Source organism: Bos indicus x Bos taurus, chromosome 18 (assembly GCF_003369695.1).
Source record: "Bos indicus x Bos taurus breed Angus x Brahman F1 hybrid chromosome 18, Bos_hybrid_MaternalHap_v2.0, whole genome shotgun sequence".
Classification (NCBI taxonomy): domain Eukaryota; kingdom Metazoa; phylum Chordata; class Mammalia; order Artiodactyla; family Bovidae; genus Bos; species Bos indicus x Bos taurus.
In genome coordinates, this window is record NC_040093.1 from 49,859,614 (window position 1) to 49,882,255 (window position 22,642).

Sequence of the window (22,642 nt, forward strand, 5' to 3'; positions counted from 1 at the left end):
CTGAACTGAATGAACAGTAAAAATAACTTTGGATTTTGAAGCCGTCCACTCGGAATTCAGTTCTGGCTCAATTACCTTTTGTATTGTATCACTTAAGGAATGGAGGGGGGAAAAAATCACAAAGTCTTCTAAACTTAAGTTTCCTCCTGTGTAAAAAGGCAGTAATGCTTCCTGCCTGGACTAAATAAAACTTACCCTGTAACTGTAGTGCCAGGGTTTAAAATCACTACAGAACCACTGGGCATGGATGCTGAAGGGGAAGCCTCTATGCTTAGAACACTATGTATATGGGTTTTCGGGACCCAGGGGCAGTAATCATTTTTGACCAAGATGCAGTTTAGAAGGGACGTGCACTGTGTGTGGCAAAGGAGGAAAGGGACATTTACCAAGTCAGTGAGCACAAGACCCTAGTGATCGTCAAGGCAACAGATTGTGCTCTGAGTCCTGCTAAGGAGAACTGCACGGCACAGAGACAGAGATTGGCAAAGAAAGTTAGAAGGCAAAGGGCCATATGAGTACTTTTAGCAAGAATTACTATATACCATTTCAGGCTTTTCAAAATTATGAGAATAACTTAAGAATATAACAAGGATATCACATTAAGCAGTCCTTGGATCAGACCCAACTAGGCACTAGGATCAGATAATTAACTAGGATTGGATAGTTCTGGGAAGTCTTACAGTTATAGACTAAGGTTGGGACTTAATCCCTACTGGTAGCAGCTCTACATTCGACTCCTGGGCATAAGCACAGAAAGATACTGGCCTCCCACCACTACTGCCAACACTACATTCCATGAGAGCCATAGGGCTCAGGTCTCCTGCAGTTTCAAACTAGATACTGTGTCAGCAGAGGTGACAGATCTGAAACAGGCCTGTGAGTATCTGAGCTAAGAAGCATTGTGAAAAAAAAAAAAATTTAAGTTATTTACAGCATTATACCATGGAAAATTAGAAGATGAATGTTAAATATATAAAATGCACCATCCAAAGCTAAATAGCAAACTTCATTTCCCATCCGTTTGATAATTGCTACAATTAAGGTTAATTTTGCATGCAAAAGGTAGCAAAGAACATCACTTAATGATTTTCCAAGACTTGAAATAAAATCCTTAATGATTCAATTTAAAGACTGGAACCTCAGTTACAGGAGAACAAGTTGGAGTCTCTCTTTTTTCACTGTTGTCGTTTAGTTAGTCCTGTCTGACTCTTTTGTGATCCCATGGACAGTAGCCTGCCAAAGGACTTCCCAACACCCTCACTTTCTAAGATTAATGCTAACTTTTACCCAAGAGTCTTTCTGAGTTTAACAGCTTTTATAAACAGAAAAAACTGTACTCTAAATATTTTATACCGAAAATGTCAGTGGGACCACACTGGCATATATTAAATAGTTATTAAAAAGCAGAAAGGGACCTGATAAATAACTACTGAAAAGGTAAATTTTTAAAAAATTACCTTTTCCAATCTTATAAACTTTCTGTCTTGAATTTGACTGATAATTTGAAATGCTGAGAACTTACAGCTGAAATATAATATTTTCTTGCTATATTTAGTATTTGCCTGAATTTAATGTCTGAATTATTTCTCTCCTTTATTGTCTTCCTTACACATTGTTACTATTCTACTCTGTATAAACATGCCTCATATGAATCATAAAACTTATAGAAAGTTGAATGTTAGTTGACCACAGTTAAATGAAAAATCCTTTTTATTTCAATCTTTGTTATTAAAGTATTCTTAAATGTGTGAGTGTACTTTCATTTCAATGTTTACTTATGCATTGTTCAAATGCTTTATAAATACCAATCATTACAACTTCATCAAGTAGAATGCATTATCATCTTCATTTTATACACGAGGAAAACTGAGGCAGAGACGTTATACAGCAAGTAATCTGGAGCAGATTTTAGTTTTCTAAATATCTTAAATCAACTTAATCTTTTTGTGTGTGATTAGTCCTTCTATTCTGGAGAAGTCAATGGCACCCCACTCCAGTACTCTTGCCTGGAAAGTCCCATGGACAGAGGAGCCTGGTAGGCTGCAGTCCATGGGGTCGCTAGGAGTCAGACACGACTGAGCGACTTCACTTTCACTTTTCACTTTCATGCATTGGAGAAGGAAATGGCAACCCACTCCAGTGTTCTTGCCTGGCGAATCCCAGGGACAGGGGAGCCTGGTGGGCTGCCGTCTATGGGGTCGCACAGAGTCGGACACGACTGAAGCAACTTAGCAGCAGCAGCAGCAGCAATAAATATACTAGCGGGCAGTCCTTCTATTCAAAAAAGTTATTGAGCTGCAGATTCCTCTTAACCAGTGTTTCGTAAACTGTTTCTCTACTTCATTTAAGTCTCGATGATCTAAACTGACCTACAGCTGATAACCTTTAGATTATTAAACGTTTTAGTGTGAAATGGATAGGACTAACTGAGCTCTACTTTTTAGTTAAAACAAAATATAAAGGGTGTGAGTATGTCTTGTTGGGATAAAAATCAGCTCTATAACACAAAAAGGAATTTTAGATGCGATGCATTTACAACTGCTGTTTGGCAATTTTAATGTACTTGACCTTTCAAACAGTGTCATTTAAAAGAGGAAAAAGAAAATGACTTGGTTGAACAGAAAGGTCAAGTCTTAGACTGAATACTGATATGCATGTCCTGACACGTTGTGAAGCTGGCAAAAACACTCATATGCTCTTTTCCTGCATCTGTTAATGGGTACTGAGAGGAGACTCTTCCTTTAATTTTAAGTGAATTTCACTTGAGTTATATTAATATGTAGAAAAATAGAGAGATGAAAACTACACAGAAACCAAAGTTCCAACCTAGTTCTTCGATTTTTATTCACATTCCACACATTCAAATTAAAAATAGAAAACAAAACACTCAGAAATCGGCAAATTACCTCGAATGCAGCTCTGTGCTGCCATTATTATATTTGCTTCCTCTTTCCCAGACACCGAAGTCAGGCACCCGGTAAACTCTTTCTACACAAAATACAAGGTTCTGAATAAAAGAGACCTAAAAGAAAAAAAATGAAACATAAGGACACGTGAAATAACAGGACCTTTAGATACTGATATTTAGATAATAATACTTGGAATCTAAAATGTCAGATGTTAAATAAGTCTAAAACTTTTGAGATAAAAAGGTATTTCTCAGTTCTAAAATGAGTCGATCTCATGTTAGATCAACCTAGAGTCTTGAGTCTATTACTCCTAGAATCTAATCTTCCTCCTGCCTTTCCTATATAGCTATAAATACCCATTTTCACACACTGTAAAGCTTACAGTTCGAGATGGGCCCAACCAATAAGCTGGGAGTCACAGCTTTTATGTAAAGATTTCAGCCATCTGATTAAATTTATATTTTCAATAGTAACTATGGAAAGCAAAGATTATAATCAGTTCTTACTTAATAAAAGTTTATTCATGTTAATAAAAACACTATCTTATGTGGGCTACTAGTCCTAATTACAGGGTTTTTAATTTAGTCATCATGTTTGATTCAATAGAGAAAAATGAATATGTGCACCTGCCTACCCTTTATCTCATTATCCCTTTTAAGTGGCAATACATATTCCTCCACCTCCACCCTACACACCTAATAAATAACATGTATGTACTTTTAAGAATGACACAATAATAACACTAAAAACCAAGGTAAGGTTCCATCAGCAGACTAGAAATGACAAATCATAGGAAGAGAGAAAGCAGTAGGAAAGAACTGATTGAGAAATCAGAGCAGAGGAAAGAAAACATAGCCTCTTAAAATGATTCTCCCCTGTCTCTAAGTCTCTAAGCCCAGAGTCAACAAATACATTGATCAAGAGTAGATTAGGAAGCAGTCTAACCTAGATCCTCTCACAAGTGATGAATGGCTGAGGCAGCTGAATCCATGACCTTTTCATTCTCAATCCCAACATAGAGGTATCTGCCCTCAGAGCCTAGAACAGCTCACACGTTTCAGTGAAGGAGAAAGCACGAGGGTGCTGGAGCCTCACGGAAACATAACAGAGCCATCTAGGTTTCAAAACAAACACATCTATCCCATCACTTCTCTATCAAAGAATGGAGCGTTACACGCCTCCAGTAAACTTTTTCTTACTTCAAATATTGGGGAGGGTCTTCCCAGCTTTCCCAGTTTCTTGTTACCTTACCTATTTCCCTGAGGTAATAAAAAACTTGGTGTACTTTCCTAAAACCAGGTGTCTTCGGTTTTCCCCTGGTCTTTAGAGTTATTCAGATTCTATAAAACTTATAGGAAATACTTTATACTTGTCAGGTCCCCAGGTTAAAAGCTTTGAAACCATCTAAATCCTCCTTCCTCTGATGACAAATTTCTCAAGTATATAGTCCATATATCTGCTTCTTCCCCATCTTAGGAGGATGTCAGGACCAAGACTGGAGAGACCCACAAGCAAAAACAGGTAATCATGGTTTCCTAGAGCAGAGACTCAAGAGCAGAAACTGCTAAGGAATTAGTGCTGGGGTATTAAAACCTGTACTATAATTGATGAATTGCTAGAAGCTCACTTAAAAACTCGTGAAAGTTAAAAAACGCCCAGGGGATCCAGTTTTAAGGGGGGTCCCCACAATACTGTGAGGTTTACCTCCAAGAGCTCAATCAAGTTCCCATAGAAAATATCCTAGAAAAATCCCCTCTGGTTTGCAGCAAGCAGAGAGGATAAGGAACAATTTTGAAATACACCAAAACATTCTGTTTTTCTTAAGACAGTCTTCGCTCACGGGAAACCTGTTAACCAAAGCCAGACCTGCTGGGCTATGAACCCTCCTGGGGTTATTACATAAATAAGGTACCCTATAACCTTTTCAAAACACACAAAAATTGATATCTAAAACTTATTTGGTCTTAAACCTTTCTTCAGATAAGGAATTATGGACCAGCATAACTTTTATGAACTCAGAAATAAATATTTCTTGTACTTCACACATATGTAATACTGTGCTTTAGTAAAGATTGGACACTTAGAGGAAATAAGCATTGGCTAGAACATGAAAATAAAGATCACAACCATTTCCAAGTCAGGGTATTTTATGTACTAATTTCAATTCTGACTCTAGTTTATGTACCTAATGTTGTTAGTCCTTTGCTCTGTCTTCACACCAATTTCTAATTTGTGCTACCTTGCTTTGAAGGCATATATCTTTTGGATACTTTTGGGGAAAAAAAACTGTAGAGAAAGATTTCTAATCTGAAACATGTTTTCTGTGGTATTTTCTGAATGAGTTTAGCTTATGTATAAAATAATAAATCAAATATCTGAAATAGTCTCAAAACAGATCTAAATGTCACTGAAATGTAATTACATTTGGGAGATAGTGAACTGGTGTAATGATGTGTTAACAGAAAATTCTTAATGGACTTCATAAAACTTAAGGTATATGCAGTAAAAAAAAAAAAAAGTAACAAATTAGCAATTAAGATGGTCTCAAATTGATTATGCATTTCATCTATGTGAGCATGACTGTGTTGTTTATGGCCACCAAAAAAATTTAAACCTTATAAACCACAGGATAGTGGGGCAGTTAGTTCCACAGTGGCATTTATGGACCAAGGTTTCTTCCACCATTTACTCTATAATTCTCTGGGGGTTTTCTGAGGATGAGGGAAGGAGCAGGCAAGAGAAGAGAATTTACTTTTATCTACTAATCACACCAATTCATGTTTTCCTCAATTCACATTATCAGTCAAAATTTCTTCAAATACTGCCTTTCCTCAATTCTCTCTATCCTTTTCATCCTTGGACCTCATTCTATCAATTATTCTCAAACTTTCTTTCATATTTGCTATCTTTTGACATTCTGGATAATTTCCCAAGAATTATTTTCCAGTACATAAATTTTTTCTTCAACAATGTCCAATCTACTCTTTAATATGTTCATTAATGTTTTAGTTGTTCATATTTATCATTTCTAAAAATATTATTTCTCTCTAGTATATTTTTTATTCCAGCACTTCACCCAGCTAATTCATACTACATTTAAATATCAATCTCAATGAGGATATTTCCTGGAAGAAAAAAACCTCCTTGATTCCCTAAGTCTGGATGAAATATCTATCTTATTCATCATTTTACCCTAGCATCTATCATTGTTTCTTATACATAGAGGTTCTTCATGAAATATTTTAACAAAATTGGCATATAATTTACACATCTGTAAACACTGACAGAAAAGCCACTGATGAGTTATTCTTGTAACGATGTTATACTATTACAAGTTATAACTGCAGGCACATCCAGTTCTAAAGACCTTTCATCCAGAGATTTCAAAGAAAAGATTATTTACGTCATCCTAGTAAATATACTCGGAGAAGGCAATGGCACCCCACTCCAGTACTCTTGCCTGGAAAGTCCCATGGACAGAGGAGCCTGGTGGGCTGCAGTCCATGGGGTCACGAAGAGTCGGACACGACTGAACGACTTCACTTTCACTTTTCACTTTCACGCATTGGAGAAGGAAATGGCAACCCACTCCAGTGTTCTTGCCTGGAGAATCCCAGGGACGGGGGAGCCTGGTGGGCTGCAGTCTATGAGGTCGCACAGAGTCGGACACGACTGAAGCGACTTAGCAGCAGCAGCAGCAGCAGTAAATATACTAGCAGGCTGCTTGGCTCAGATGGTAAAGAATCTGTCTGCAATGCAGGAGACCTGGGTTCAATCCCTGGGTTGGGAAGATCCCCTGGAGAAGGGAGAAGACTACCCACTCCATCATTCTTGCATGGACAATTCCATGGACAGAGGAGCTTGGTGGGCTACAGGCCATGGGGTCACAAAGAGTTGGATATGATTGAGTGATTAACACCTTCACTTTTAGCAAATATACTGAAATAAATTACATAATCTATGCTAGTCCAGAATACTGCAACCAACTGAAAAATAATAGCCATTTTTCAATACTGTTATAAACCAAATAATACAACTTGATTTAAAATACCCATAAAGGCCTTTACAAATTTTTAAGTGAGCAAAGTAGAATTCTCATGATACAGTAAGCAGAAAAATACTAAACTCTTAAGATAACCCAGGCAGGCAATGTGGAGACACTGAATAAAAATAAAGGTATTTCAGAACTGGAAACCAATATCCTCAAAGTATGTTACTCACAAATCAAATACCTGAATGCAAAATTTAGCACCTCATCATTAGCGACTTCATTTCCACGGTAATTGAGAATCTGTGGCTAATAGTAACAGAATCAAAATGTACTAACGTTGTAGAACTATGATTAAGGAACAAAAGAGATAACAGGTTACTGCAAAGGTTATTCTGTCACACTGTGGAATATTAATGGCACTTTTATGTTTAACTCTTAATGAGAAATATAGGAAGATTATATATCCTAAAGTGAAAGTAAAGTCACTAAGTCATGTCCAACATCTTGCAAACAAATGAACCGTAGCCCACCAAGCTCCTCCATCCATGGGATTTTCCAGGCAAGAATAGTGAAGTGAGTTGCCATTTCCTTCTCCAGGGGATCTTCCTGACCCAGGGAAGATCCTTATGTATCTTAAGTAGCACTTAATTACATGGAAAAGGAACTGTTCAAAATTTTAGTTACTTTCTCATGGAAACTTACGTTACCATATGTAAAATAGATAGCTAACGGGAAACTGATATATGTCTCAGGAAACTCAAACAGAGGCTCTATATCAATCTAAAGAGGTGGCATGGGGAAGGAGATGGGAGGGAGGTTCAAGAGGGAGGGGATATATGTATACCTGTGGCTGATTTATTCTGACAGAAAACAAAATTCTGTAAAGCAATTATCCTTCAATTAAAAAATAAATATTTTTTTAAAGAAGAAAATAAAGGAAAAAAATTTAATTACTTTCAGAAGTTATTGCTTTCCACTTACAGTGTTGCTGTTGTTCAGTTGCACAGTCGTGTCTCTTTGTGACTCCATGGACTGCAACACACAGGCCTCCCTGTCCTTCACCATCTCCTGGAGCTTGCTGAAACTCATGTTTACTGAGTCTGTGATGCCATCCAACCATCTCAGCCTCTGTCATCCCCTTCTCCTCCTGCTTTCAATCTTTCCCAGCATTAGAGTCTTTTCCAGTGAATTGGCTCTTCACATCAGGTAGCCAAAGAATTGGAGCTTCAGTCAGCATCAGTCCTTCCAATCAATATTCAGGATTGATTTCCATCCTTTGATCTCCTTATAATGAAGGGACTCTCAAGAGTCTTTTCCAACACCACAGTTTAAAAGCATCAATTCTTCAGCACTCAGCTTTCTTTATGGCCCAACTCTCACATCTATACATGACTACTGGAAAAACCACAGCTTTGACTAGACAGACCTTTGTGAGCAAAATGATGTCTCTGCTTTTTAACACACTGTCTAGGTCTGTCATAGCTTTTCTTCCAAGGACCAAGTATCTTTTAATTTCAAGGCTGCAGTCACCAGCCATTTTGCAGTCACCAGTGATTCTGGAGCCCAAGAAAATAAAGTCTGTCACTACTTCCACTTTTTCCTCTTCTATTTGCCATAAAGTGATGTGACTGGAAGGCATGGTCTTCGTTTTGTGAATGTTGAGTTTTAAGCCAGCTTCCTCACTCTCTTCTTTCACCTTCATCAAGAGGTTCTTTAATTCCTCTTTGCTTTCTGTCATAAGGATGGTTCTCATCTTCATATCTGAGGTTATTGATATTTTTCTTGGAAACCTTGATTCTAGCTTGTGCTTCATCCAGCCCAGCATTTTGCACGATGTACTCTGCATATAAGTTAAATCAGCAGAGTGACAATATACAGCCTTGATGAACTTCTTTCCCAATTTGGAACCAGTCCATTGTTCCATGTGCGGTTCTAACTGTTGTTTCTTGACCTGCATACAAGTTTCTCAGGAGACAGGTAAGGTGGTCTGTTATTCTCATCTCTTTAAGAATTTTCCAGTTTGTTGTGATGCACACAGTCAAAGGTTTTGCCATAGTCAACGAAGCAAAAGTAGATGCTTTTCTGGAATTCTCTTGCTTTTTCTATGATCCAACAGATGTTGACAATTTGATATCTTGTTCCTCTGCCTTTTCTAAATCCAGCTTGTACATCTGGAAGTTCTTGGTTCATGTACTACTCTTGAAGCCTAGCTTGGAGGATTTTGAGCATTACTTTGCTAGCATGTGAAATCATTGCAATTGTGCGGTAATTTGAATATTCTTTGGCATGGGCATTCTTTGGCATTGCCCTTCTTATTTCAGATTATTACAGTAATTTGGACTAATTATGAAAGTTAAATTTTATGCTATAACTCAAAAATGATCACTCAAAATGTGCTTTACAGCAAACACAACAATGTATTTTTTTTCATTTCACCAATATGAATAAATTCTACTTCATAAGAAGTCATTTTACTGTTCAAAAGAAATCTTTTCTAAAATGGATACTTTCCAAGGAAGCAAGACATTCCTTATATGTAATTCTAAAGTAATTGTAACACTGTTTAACAGATTAAATATATTATTATAAAAATTACTGATATTATATTCCTTTCTTCTAACACTTCAAATAAAGAAGTAAATTCATATTAAGCAATGACCATTTTATGAATTTTAGATAACTTGTATTTTCCAGTAATAAGTAAAGAGGCCATTCCAGCTTGTTGTTGTTCTTGATTTGCTAAGTCATGTCCAATTCTCTGTGACCCCATGAACTGGAGCACACCATGCTCTCCTGTCCTTCACCATCTTCCAGAGTCCTGCTTACTATGCCTCATAAAATTGTCATTTGAAAAACTTTATCAGCTTTACTACAGTAACAATTAGCACTTGTGAGTATGTCTGATGGTGACTCTATTTTTTATTTGGGTAAAGAAATCTGCACCAATATACTATAGTCACCAATATATTATAATATATATATATGATCTTGAATTGAGAGGCTATCACAATAACAATTAAAAATCCATTTTAGTCCTATGACTACCATTTAAATATCCCATCTCTTCTATATCCTATCAAAACCACACAAGCGGGACTTCTCTGGTGGTCCAGTGGTTAAGAATCCACCTGCCAATGCAGGAGCCACAGGCTCTATCCCTGGTCTGGAAGGATGCCATGTGTCCTGGGGAAATTAAACCTATGCTTCACAACTACTGAAGCCCATGTGCCCCAGAATCCGTGTGTCACAACTACAGTGTCCACACCGAGAGCCTGTGTTCCCCAACAAGAGAAGTCACTGCAATGAGAAGCCCATGGACCACAGTGAAGAGTAGCCTGCTACAACTAAAGAAAACCCACACGCAACAACGAAGACCCAGCACAGCCAAAAAGAAAGTTTAAAAACAAAAATTTATTAATTAATTAACTTAATGGAAAACACTTAAAAACCAAAACTAGCAAACAAAATTCAATTTTAAAAATTTCAGAAGATAAATATGAACCAGAAACAAATTTTTATGTGTGGGAAACATTTTTATTTGGTCAATAAACCGTTATTTTTAACAATTCAGAGAGTGGCTTAGAAAAGAGATCAAGAGATCATCTATACCAAATATGTTTTTTCAGGTATGTCCATTTTTAGCAATGATCGGAAATCATTTATATTAATAAAAGATCTGCAAGGCCCTCTTTTCCAAATACTAAATAAAAAAATCTGAATCCTCTCCAATGCCTGTAAATTCAGCTTAGATCACAGCAATCCAAACTAGGTATAGTACTTCAAAAAAGGTTTACCCATCTGTGAGTAATAATTTGCATATTAAATAACAAGTAATGATAATAAATCATAACAAGATACCTCTAAAATAACTTTAAAACAGTTTAAATTATATATACATAAGAATGACCGAGAGAGAGAGATGGATTATCATTTGAGGTATGAATAATGTGAAAGTTTTGAGAGAGAAAGAGAGCATGGGATGGGAGTGATATGTGGCACACAGAATGGTAGCACTGAGTTTGAGTTAAGACAGTGAATTTGACTGGACTAGTCTTCTACAGGACAATCTTCCACCAACAGGTCAACATTTTGTCTATTTTAAAATATCTGTATTTATCAGTGACTAAGTGACTAAACTGAACTGACTGACTGATCAATCTATATATTGGTTGTGTATATGGTTGGCTTGTTGTTCAGTCACTAAGTTGTGTTCAACTCTTTGTGACCCCATGGACTGCAGCACACCAGGCTTCCCTATCCTCTACCATCTCCCAGAGTTTGATCAAGTTCATGTCCATTGAGTCAGTGATGCTATCTAACCAACTCGTCCTCTGCTGCCCTCTTCTCCTTTTGCCCTCTATCCTTCCCACTATCAGGGTCTTTCCCAATGAGTCAGCCCTTTGCATCAGCTGGCCAAAGTATTGGAGCTTCACCTTTAGCATCATTCCTGCCAATGAATATTTAGGAGATTTAGTTGATTTCCTTTAGGAGTGACTGGGTTGATCTCCCTGCTGTCCAAGGGATTCTTTTGAGTCTTTTCCAGCACCACAGTTCAAAAGCATCAATTCATATGTGCTCAGTTTTTTTTATGGTCCAACTTTCACATCTGTACATGACTACTGGATAAACTACAGCTTTGAATATACAGACTTTTGTCAGCAAAGTGTTATCTTTGCTTTTTAATATACTGTCTAGGTTTGTCAAATCTATCGTTGGCTTGCTGCTGCTGCTGCTGCTGCTAAGTCGCTTCAGTCGTGTCCGACTCTGTGCGACCCCATAGACGGCAGCCCACCAGGCTCCCCTGTCCCTGGGATTCTCCAGGCAAGAACACTGGAGTGGGTTGCCATTTCCTTCTCCAATGCATGGAAGTGAAAAGTGAAAATGAAGTCGCTCAGTCATCCGACTCTAGTGACCCCATGGACTGCAGCCCACCAGGCTCCTCCGTCCATGGGATTTTCCAGGCAAGAGTGCTGGAGTGGGGTGCCATCGTTGGCTTAGGAGGCATTAAATCTCTTTAAGACATGACCACCACCACAACAAAACAAAATGAGGTAAAATAGACTTTCTTTAATCAAGAAAAACTGAGTTATGGGGTGAGAGAAAAGGGTAAGAGAATATCTCAAGCAAAGTAATTTCCTGATTCTTATACACTTACACTGTGAAAACTCAACACACTGTAAATGAACAAGCAAAGAAAGCAAACAACCATGTACAATAAATAAGGTGGCCCATAGCCACACGTGGCTGACTGCCATCAACTAGTCCCAATTGAGATGAACTTTCAGGGTAAAAATTTTGAAGATCTACCACAACATAAAGAATATATAAAATATATCATTAATCATTTCTATTTATTACACATTAAAATAATGACATCATAGATATATTGCATTAAATATATTATTGAAATAAATTTCATCTGTTACTTTGATTTTAGCTACTAAAAATATTTAATTACATATGTGGCTCACATTCTATTTTGATTGGAGAGCACAACTATACAGACTGGAAAAAGAAATAAATGCTTTCCCCATCTGCCTGTTCAGCTGGAGGTGGCCTTACAATAGTTCTGACCAACAGGCCTAAGTTGATGTCTCTTGGGGACTTTTGGAAGGCTTTTGATGTTTCTGACAAAAACGGCTACTTCTGATTAAAAGTAGCTAATACATCAACTTTATCAACCTTCCCCTCTGCTTTCTGCCATGATGCCAGTAGTTAGAGGAGCCATTCTGAGATGATGAAGAGAAGAGAAACTAATGGACCAAGGAGCTAACCATTTCCAACACTGCATTATATGAGAAAAACAAGCACCTTTCATTTAAGCCACTGCAGTAATCCCCAACAGACATAGGATGAAACAGTCTATTATTTTATAATGAACTATGATGTTAGAAGGGCCAAGATGAAAGAAAAATTTCAGATATTCATATGACAAGCTTCATTAAATATGACAACCTTAAATTTATTCAATAACAGCCATATAGCCAAAAAAATTAAAAGCATTTCTATGTAATCACTTCATAGTTTTGTGTTAGTTTTTTAAAAAAGTCAGACACTAATTTGGACATAACCAAAAATTCATTGATTGTGAAATCAGTGAAGTGACAAGCAAATATCAAGATATCAATAGCTGAATTCTAAGAACTTCTCAAATATACCATTAAAAATGAGTATAAATATTCAGCAAAACAAACTGTATATCAATACTACTGTTATAAAAGACACAATGCCTAAGCAAAGTCCTGGCTTACAATAGGTGTTCACTCAGTATTTGAGAATAAGTGAACAGTAGGCATTTAGTCGCACATTTCTGATACATGGTACAGAATCTCAGATGGCCACTAAATGTGCTGTTTACAGATGTTTAAATGTGATTAAACGTTTGCAGAATATTGGAGCTTCTTTTTTAAAAAACTGAGGTATAATTGATGTAACAATATTATATAAATATCAGATATACAATTGAGTTATTTTTTATTGCAGTTATAAAAATACATTAGGGTTAACTGAGTTTATAGAAAGAGTAAACTGCAGGATAAAAAGCTTTTGTGGGGGGGTGAGGTATGAATAGAAAGTTACATTAAAAATAACCACAAATGGGAATTCAAGTCAGAGAATAGCAAAGATCTCAGAAAAACTAGTCATCCATAAAAGCAATAGGAATACTGACAAAAATCATACAAATCAACTTTTCCAGAACTCTGAAACTTAAACAAGAGCTTGTCACAATGCAAGGAGCATTAAATAAAGAAAAATGACTGAAATCTCATGTCAGTAGACTAAGCATAGGAATGTATTGAATTGCTTTATTTTCTATTCCCTCTCCCTTGCTTTATTGTAGCCTCATAGTAGTTGTGAAAATTAGCAGACTAAAGCCACCAGAAGGAACAAAAAAGGTATGGAACTCACCCAAATCACTGCCTTGGTAAACTGTCACTATCTGAAGAGTCTGACAGCTTCCTGGATACATTCACTCAGAGAGGTTTTCTTTAAATGATCTGACCTGGAGCTTGTACAATGCATACAGCCTTTCCCCTAGGCATATATTACATAGCTGCCTAGGCATAATGAGTGCAACAATTTAATATTTAAACTATCTAAAAACTTTCTTTTTAAAAGATGGGCCATGAGAAGTCCACAGTGGGCTGTGTAAATCTCCAGTACATTCCTGGGAAGCCGTAAGGATATGCACGTGTGTACAGCTGTGCTTCCCTCGCAGCTTATCTGGTAAAGAATCCACCTGCAATGCAGGAGACCCCAGTCCAACTCCTGGGTCAGGAAGATCCCCTGGAGGAGGGCATGGCATTCCACTCCAGTATTCTTGCCTGGAGAATTCAATGGACAGAGGAGCCTGGTGGGCTACAGTCCATGGGGTCACAAAGAGTCGGACATGAATGAGCGACTAAGCACAGCACACAGTTGTGCTTATAATTAGAAAAGACCCGAGACATAATCTCACACCTCCATCTGAACTTAAAGCTTTGCAAAACTAGGAAGCAAAGGTTAAAGGAGAGTTACACACATCTACAAAGAACTAAAGATGATTTGGTGAGAACAACATCTCACTAATATGGACAATCAGTAAAGATGTACAAATTACAGTAAGGAACCAAAATTTTAAAAAATGAGTTGAAAAGGTTAATAATAAGAATTGTATTCAATAATTATATCAAATTATTGAATTCCATAATTATACTAAAATCACTCCAAATTATTCTTGAATTACCATGGAATGAAATTACAAATCAGTAACAGAAGAAAATTTGGAAAATTCGCCAATATATGAAAATGAAACAATAGCCTGCTAAACAACCAAGGGGTCAAAGAAGACATCACAAGGGAAATTAGAAAATATATTGAGATGAATGAACATAAAACTGTAATATAACAAAAATAATGGGATGCAGCAGAGCAGGCTGGAGAGAGAAATTTATAACCACAAATGTCTGTATCTGAAAAGCAGAATGATCTCAAATCAATAACCTCATCTTCTACCTTAAGAAGCTAGAAAAATAAGAGCAAAATAAACCCCTTCAAACCAGAAGAAAGGAAATAATAAGGAGCACAAAGGAAATAAATAAAATAGAAAACAGAAAAACAGTAAATCAGTAAAACCAAAAGTTGATTCTTAGAAAACATCAATAAAACTGATAAATCTTTATCCAAACTGACCAAGTAAAAGAGGAGGTATGATTTAAATTACTAAAGTAAGGAACGGAAGAGGAGATATTAAAGCCAACTTTGGAGGGAAAAAAAGGATTCATAACCTAGATGAAATGGACAAAGTCCTGGAAAGACACAAACTTCCAACACTGACTCAAAAAAAAAAATCTGAATAGACACTGAAACAATGATCAAAAATCCTCACAGCAAGGAAACCCAAACCCAGTCAACTTCAGGCTTCACGGTGGCTCAGATGGTAAAGAATCTGCTGCAATGCATGAGACCTGGGTTTGATCCCTAGCTCAGGAAGATCCCTTGGAGGAGGAAATGACAATCGACTACAATATTCTTGCCTGGGAAATAACACTGGCAGAGGAACCTCAGAGGCTACAGTCTAGGAGGTTGCAAAAGAGTCAGACACAAATTAGTGACTAAACAACAATAGCCAGCTTCATCAATGAATTCTACCAAATGTTTAAACAAGAATTAATACAAATCCTTCACAAAATCTTCTAAGAAAGAGGAAGAAATGCTTCCTAACCAATTGAATGAAGACTTTATTAAACTAATACCAAAGTCAAAGATGTTATACAAAGAAACAAAAACAACAAAATATACACCAATATCCATTAAGAGCACTGATGTGAAAATCCCCAACAAAAACTAGAAAATGGAATGAAGCAGTATAAAAAAATTATCTTACATGACAAAGCAATATTTACCCACCACATATTTTAGATTGATTTAAAATAAGAGAATTTGGATTACAGTCAATAAGAACATATAAATGATGAATGTGAAGATAAAAAAGCAAAAAAATTCCAAATCAAAGTTCAGTTCAGTCGCTCAGTCGTGTCCAACTCTTTGCAACCCCATGGACACCAGGCCTCCCTGTCCATCACCAACTCCTGGAGTTTGCTCAAACTCATGTCCATTGAGTCAGTGATGCCATCCAGCCATCTCAGCCTCTGTCATCCCCTTCTTCTGCCTTCAATCTTTCCCAGCATCAGAGTCAGTTCTTCACATCAGGTGACCAGAGTACTGGAGTTTCAGCTTCAGCATCAGTCCTTCCAATGAATATTCAGGACTGACTTCCTTTAGGATTGACTGGTTTGATCTCCTTGCAGTGCAAAGGACTCGCAAAAGTCTTTTCCAACACCACAGCTCAAAAGCATCAATTCTTCGTAATTCAGCTTTCTTTATAGTCCAACTCTCACATCCATACATGACTACTGGAAAAACCACAGCTTGGACTAGACAGACCTTTATTGGCAAAGCAAAGTCTCTGCTTTTTAATACACTGTCTAGATTTGTCATAGCTTTTCTTCCAAGGAGGCAAGCGTCTTTTAATTTCATGGCTGCAGTCACCATCTGCAGTGATTTTAGAGCCCAAGAAAACAAAGTCTCTCACTGTTTCCACTGTTTCCCTATCTATTTGCCATGAAGTGATGGGACCAGATGCCATGATCCTAGTTTTTTGAATGTTGAGTTTTAAGCCAGCTTTTTCACTTTCCTCTTTCACTTTCAGCAAGAGGTTCTTTGGTTCTTCTTCACTTTCTGCCATAAGGGTGGTGTCATCTGTGTATCTGAGTTTATTGATATTTCTCCCGGCAATCTTGATTCCAGCTCATGCTTCATCCAGCTCGGAATTTCACATGATGTACTCTGTATATAAATTAAATACACAGGGTGACAAAATACAGTCTTGACATACTCCTTCCCCAATTTGGAACCAGTCTGTTGTTTCATGTCCGGTTCCAACTGTTGCTTCTTGACCAGAATACAGATTTTTCAGGAGACAGGTAAGGTGGGCTGGTACTCCCATGTCTTTAAGAATTTTCCACAGTTTGTTGTGATCCACACAGTCAAAGGCTTTGGTGTAGTCAATAAACCAGAAGTAGATGTTTTTCTGGAACTCTCTTGCTTCTTCTGTGATCCAACGGATGTGGGCAATTTGATCTATGGTTCCTCTGCCTTTTCTAAATCCAGCTTGAATATCTGGAAGTTCTCAATTCACGTACTATTGAAGCCTCACTTGGAGAATTTTGAGCATTACTTTGCTAGTGTATGAGATGAGTGCAATTGTGTGGTAGTTTGACCATTCTTTGGTTTGAACATATTTATAAAAATAGTAAAAGGGATAAGGAAAAGGACAGAAAAAAAGAGATAAAAAGATATCAGACAAAGTGTAAGGGTTGAATATACAAGTAGCTTGGTAAAAGAAAAAGAAATGCAGCACAAACAATATTTCAGTAGACCCTAGGTGAGAACTTCCCAAATCTTATCAAAGATATTAAACTAGAATATTTGAAAACTTCCACATGCCCCATGGAGGATAAATACAAAGAACAGCACAGCTAGCACATCTTAGTGAAACTAATAAAAATCAAATACAAATTTTAAAGCAGCCCGAGTAGACAATATTTTCATAAAAACAATGGAATTCAAGCTGATTTATTAACAAAAACAATGGAAGCCTAATAACAACATATTTAAAGTGTTGAAAGAAAATAACTGTCAACCTAAAATATATTTAAAATTAAAATGGAAACAAAGATATTAAAAAAAAAAAAAAATAGGAATGGACAATGATCCCAGACAGAATATCCCAGGAAAGAAAGGTGATTGTCATAATGGTACATGGGTAGGTATATGTACAGTTGTAAAGAGTCTGTCTGAATGCGGGAGACCTGAGTTCAATCCCTGGGTTAGGAATATCCCCTGGAGAAGGAATTGGCAACCCACTCCAGTATTCTTGCCTGGAGAGTCCCATGGAAAGAGGAGCCTGATAGGCTAACAGACCATGGGGGTCAAAAAGAGTCGGACACAACTGAATGACTAACACACAGGTATATGTATATGAATGAATATACAGTTCAATATTGATGTAAACATCAATAATATTGAGATTCTGTTCAGTTTAAAAATACATGTTGTATTAAAATAAATGCAAACAAAACCACAATAGTAGGTAATAAGTAGGTACGTAGAGCTAAAATGTGGTAAGGTTCTTAAATCATCTGTAAAGCAGAAAGCTAAGAAGAACTAAAGAGCCTCTTGATGAAAGTGAAAGTGGAGAGTGAAAAAAGTTGGCTTAAAAATCAATATTCAGAAAACTAAGATCATGGGATCTGGTCCCATCACTTCATGGCAAATAGATGGGGAAACAATAGAAACAGTGAGAGACTTCATTTTTTTAGGCTCCAAAATCACTGCAGATGGTGACTGCAGCCATGAAATTAAAAGACGATTGCCTCCTTGGAAGAAAAGCTATGACAAACTTAATAGTGTATTAAAAAGCAGAGACATTGCTTTGCCAACAAAGGTCCGTCTAGTCAAAGTTATAGTTTTTCCAGTAGTCATGAATGGATGTGAGAGTTGGACTATAAAGAAAATTGAGTGCCGAAGAATTGATGCTTTTGAACTGTGGTGTTGGAGGAGACTCTTGAGAGTCCCTTGGATGGCAAAGAGATCAAACCAGTCCATCTGAAAGGAAATCAGTCCTGAATATTCACTGGGAGGACTGAGGGTGAAGCTGAAACTCCAATACTTTGGCCACCTGATGCAAAGAACTGACTCCTTGGAAAAGACCCTGATGCTGGGAAAGATTGAAGGCAGAAGGAGAAGGGGACAAGAGAGGATGAGATGGTTGGATGGCATTACTGACTCTACAGACATGAATTTGAGTAAGATCCAGGAGTTGGTGATGGACAGGGAAGCCTGGTGTGCTGCAGTTCATGGGGTTACAAAGAGTTGGACACGACTGAGCAACTGAACTGAACTGAAAGCAGTCAAAGTATAAATTTGAGTAGACTCTGAAGTTGCTGTCCTTTCCTAGCCACTATAAAATAATATAACAACTGGCATAACAACAAATTCAATACATCAAAAAAAAAATGTAAGAAGGAAAAAAGGGTACAAAGAATATATAAGGCCAATAACAAACAGAAAGATAAAAGACTTAAACCAAGATATATCAATATTTACATTAAATGTATATGAATTAAGTACTCCAATTAAAAGAAAAAGATTGCCAGACTAGATTTAAAAAATAATAACTATATGATGCTTACAAAAGATACCAGATACAAATAAGAACACAGTTTGAAAATAAATGAAAGTTTTAGAAATGCCATACAAACACTAATGAAAAGAAACTGGTCTCTCAAGATAAATTTTAACAAAGAAATTTAATAGGAGTTAAAATGGGATATTTCCAGCTAAAAAGTACAATAATTTCAAATCATGTGCCTGTAATTTTATAAAAACAAATACACATACATATGTGTGTATATATTTACATACTATAGATACAACATACATATTCATGTACAAGTACACACACATACATACATACTAATAAATCAGAAAGTTACAGAACTAAATGGAGAAAAATAAATTTACAATCACATTTGCAAACTTAATGAACATATCAGACAAAAAACGTACAACATGTAAAAGATGAGATGAGCATAACTAACGCAGTTTACCTAAGAAATGTGTAAAGCAATTTAAACCTAGTGGCATTTTTGCCATGTTTCTATGACACATTAACCAATAACTACCATCGCTTGCATAACCTGTTTCCTTATTTCATCCACGTATTTGCTCAAAAGCTCTTTTCCAGAAAAGCCTGTCCTGATAAACTCTACTTAAAATAGTTTTATGGTTTTATTTTCTATTTTCCCCCTTACATGCTTAAAAAAAATTAAGTATCACTTCTGGACATTATAGCCTATATTTAAATATTTATTAATTCTGTTTTCCTTATTATAATACAAATTTCATGGCATTATAGACTAATATCTTTTTTCACTGCTATATTCTATTTGGTCTATTTTAGAAACTCAATAAATGTTTGCCAAATAAGCATGGTTCATGCAAGAATGCATGACTGAGTGAACGTGCAAAACATGAATAAATAGGCAAACTCTGAGTCAGCCTGGTTGCCCTCAATACTTGAACATGAAGATGTCACATGACATGTGTCACTCATATCTGTACAGAATAAGCAGAGATAGAACACTTTCAATAGAATGAATGGGCTCTGGCGCCAGACCACATAGTTTAAATCCCAGAGCTTCAATGACTATTTGTGTGATCCTGGACAAGTTACTTCTTGACTCTCCATTATTTTCATCATTTGTGAAAGGAAGATAATAACTATACCAAGTCGATAGTTTTGTGACGATTAAAATTGTTTATATGTGCAAAGTACTTTGAACAATGATAGCAAGTAATAAATGCTATTATGTAAGTGTTATGTTATTATGTTAAGAGTTAACTACTACTATTATCATTGTTATTGCTTCCTATAAATTAGAGAAACAAGAATAATAATACCTTTTTATTCTTAGAGGAAAACATCTATAAATAGTTTTGAGTAACCTATTCATTTTTGTGTGTACATTGTTGAAAAGCACGAACTAAGAATACCTTGTAACACCTTAATAATTATAGAGATTTATTCTATTAAAAGACAGAAACCCTCAAGTTCAGCTTGAAAACCATTTCACATCAAAAGATAGTCTGTAACACAAAAGTACCCACACAATAAACAGAAGCAAAAAAAAAAAGGTCTGCAGTATTTTAAGGAGAAAACATGCAAAAAAAGCAAAAGTCAAAACTCACTAAATAATAAGTTAAAAACCTATCTTTAAAATTAAAGTCTCAATATATAAGAGAAAAAACCATATCTTAAAGTATCTAACAAAGGTCACCTAGAAATCATTGCTTAGTATGCTGGCTCCCAATCAGACCCAATGCTTGCTATTTATGCCCTGTGCAGTCCCCTCTCACGTTGATTTAAGACTGACCAATGTAATAGAGGATACTGTAAAATGATGGAGGGTGACTTCTGAGACTAGGTCATAAAAAAAGCACTGTACTTCCATTTTGCTCTTTGGAATCACTTTCTCTGAAAAAAGCCACCTGACATATAGAAAAGGCACTCAAGCAGCTCTATGGAGAGGCTCTTGCCCACAACCATGTGAGCGAACCATCCTAGGGCCTTTCAGGCTCAGTAAAGCCTTCAGTTAACTGTAAATCTGGCTGATTATTTGAATCCAACTTATGAGAGACTCCATGTCAGCAACACCCTGATTAGTTTCTCCTGAATTCCGGACTCACTGAAACTATGAGATAATAAATGTTTGCTCTTTTAAGCCACTAAGCTCTGAGGCAATTTGTTACTCAGAAATAGGTAGTTTATATAGTAAGCAATTAATTCCACATGTCATCCAATCTAAAAGCATTTGAAAAGATCTTCTGGGTTTTGATGGTAAAGGCATCTTTGCAAAATAAAAAGGAAATGGCACATGATACACAGTTGGCAAAAAAGACTTTTCCAGGTTTCATGTTAAACAGACACCTACAGATTTGTATAGTATTTTTATGTAGAAGGCTTACAATCTACACACTTCTACCAAAGAGCTAAAGAAATAATCATCTGACCATTCTTGAAAAAACAAGGCTTCAAATATATTTATCTAAAGGAACTGGACTTCGCAGGATCATTTGACAAATTTCCATCAGTACAACTGGTTCTATGACCACTCCAAATGTTATCCCCAGTTAGTTAGTTATGCCCTATTAGTTATCCCCAGTTAGTGTTATCCCCTATTTCCACTTAAATTTTAAGCTTGTAGAAAAATGTTTGAGGTTTCTGTTTTCAAAACTGACATGATACTGTGACTTGTGATCAATCATTCAGTTCAGTTCAGTTCAGTTCAGTCGCTCAGTTGGTCCAACTCTTTGCGACCCAATGAATCGCAGCACGCCAGGCCTCCCTGTCCATCACCAACTCCCGGAGTTCACTCAGACTCACGTCCATCAAGTCAGTGATGCCATCCAGCCATCTCATCCTCTGTCATCCCCTTCTCCTCCTGCCCCCAATCCCTCCCAGCATCAGAGTCTTTTCCAATGAGTCAACTCTTTGCATGAGGTGGCCAAAGTATTAGAGTTTCAACTTTAGCATCATTCCTTTCAAAGAAATCCCAGGACTGATCTCCTTCAGAATGGACTGGTTGGATCTCCTTGCAGTCCAAGGGACTCTCAAGAGTCTTCTCCAACACCACAGTTCAAAAGCATCAATTCTTTGGCGCTCAGCCTTCTTCACAGTCCAACTCTCACATCAATACATGACCAAAGGAAACACCATAGCCTTGACTAGACAGACCTTTGTTGGCAAAGTAATGTCTCTGCTTTTGAATATGCTATCTAGGTTGGTCATAACTTTCCTTCCAAGGAGTAAGCATCTTTTAATTTCATGGCTGCAGTCACCATCTGCAGTGATTTTGGAGCTCCAAAAAATAAAGTCTGACACTGTTTCCACATCTATTTGCCATGAAGTGATGGGACCAGATGCCATGATCTTTGTTTTCTGAATGTTGAGCTTTAAGCCAACTTTTTCACTCTCCACTTTCACTTTCATCAAGAGGCTTTTTAGTTCCTCTTCACTTTGTGCCATAGAGTCATATAATAGCATAATACTAGAAAAGGGACATTAAAAACATACAGGCATTTTCCCATCTCCATTTATAATGATTTAGCAGATATAATCTAACACACAACATACAAT

The 22,642-nt window shown here is 36.7% G+C and overlaps 1 protein-coding gene across 4 annotated transcripts in view; it reads right to left on the bottom strand.

Annotated features, from left to right (window-relative positions):
• Positions 1–22,642, bottom strand: part of PHKB (phosphorylase kinase regulatory subunit beta) — a 228,364-nt gene that overhangs the window by 148,242 nt on the left and 57,480 nt on the right. For all 4 annotated transcript variants that reach the window (XM_027513690.1, XM_027513689.1, XM_027513691.1 and 1 more), the window contains one exon: positions 2,907–3,022. In XM_027513690.1, coding sequence (XP_027369491.1) covers positions 2,907–3,022 — 116 coding nt within the window. The remainder of the gene's footprint in view (positions 1–2,906; positions 3,023–22,642) is intronic.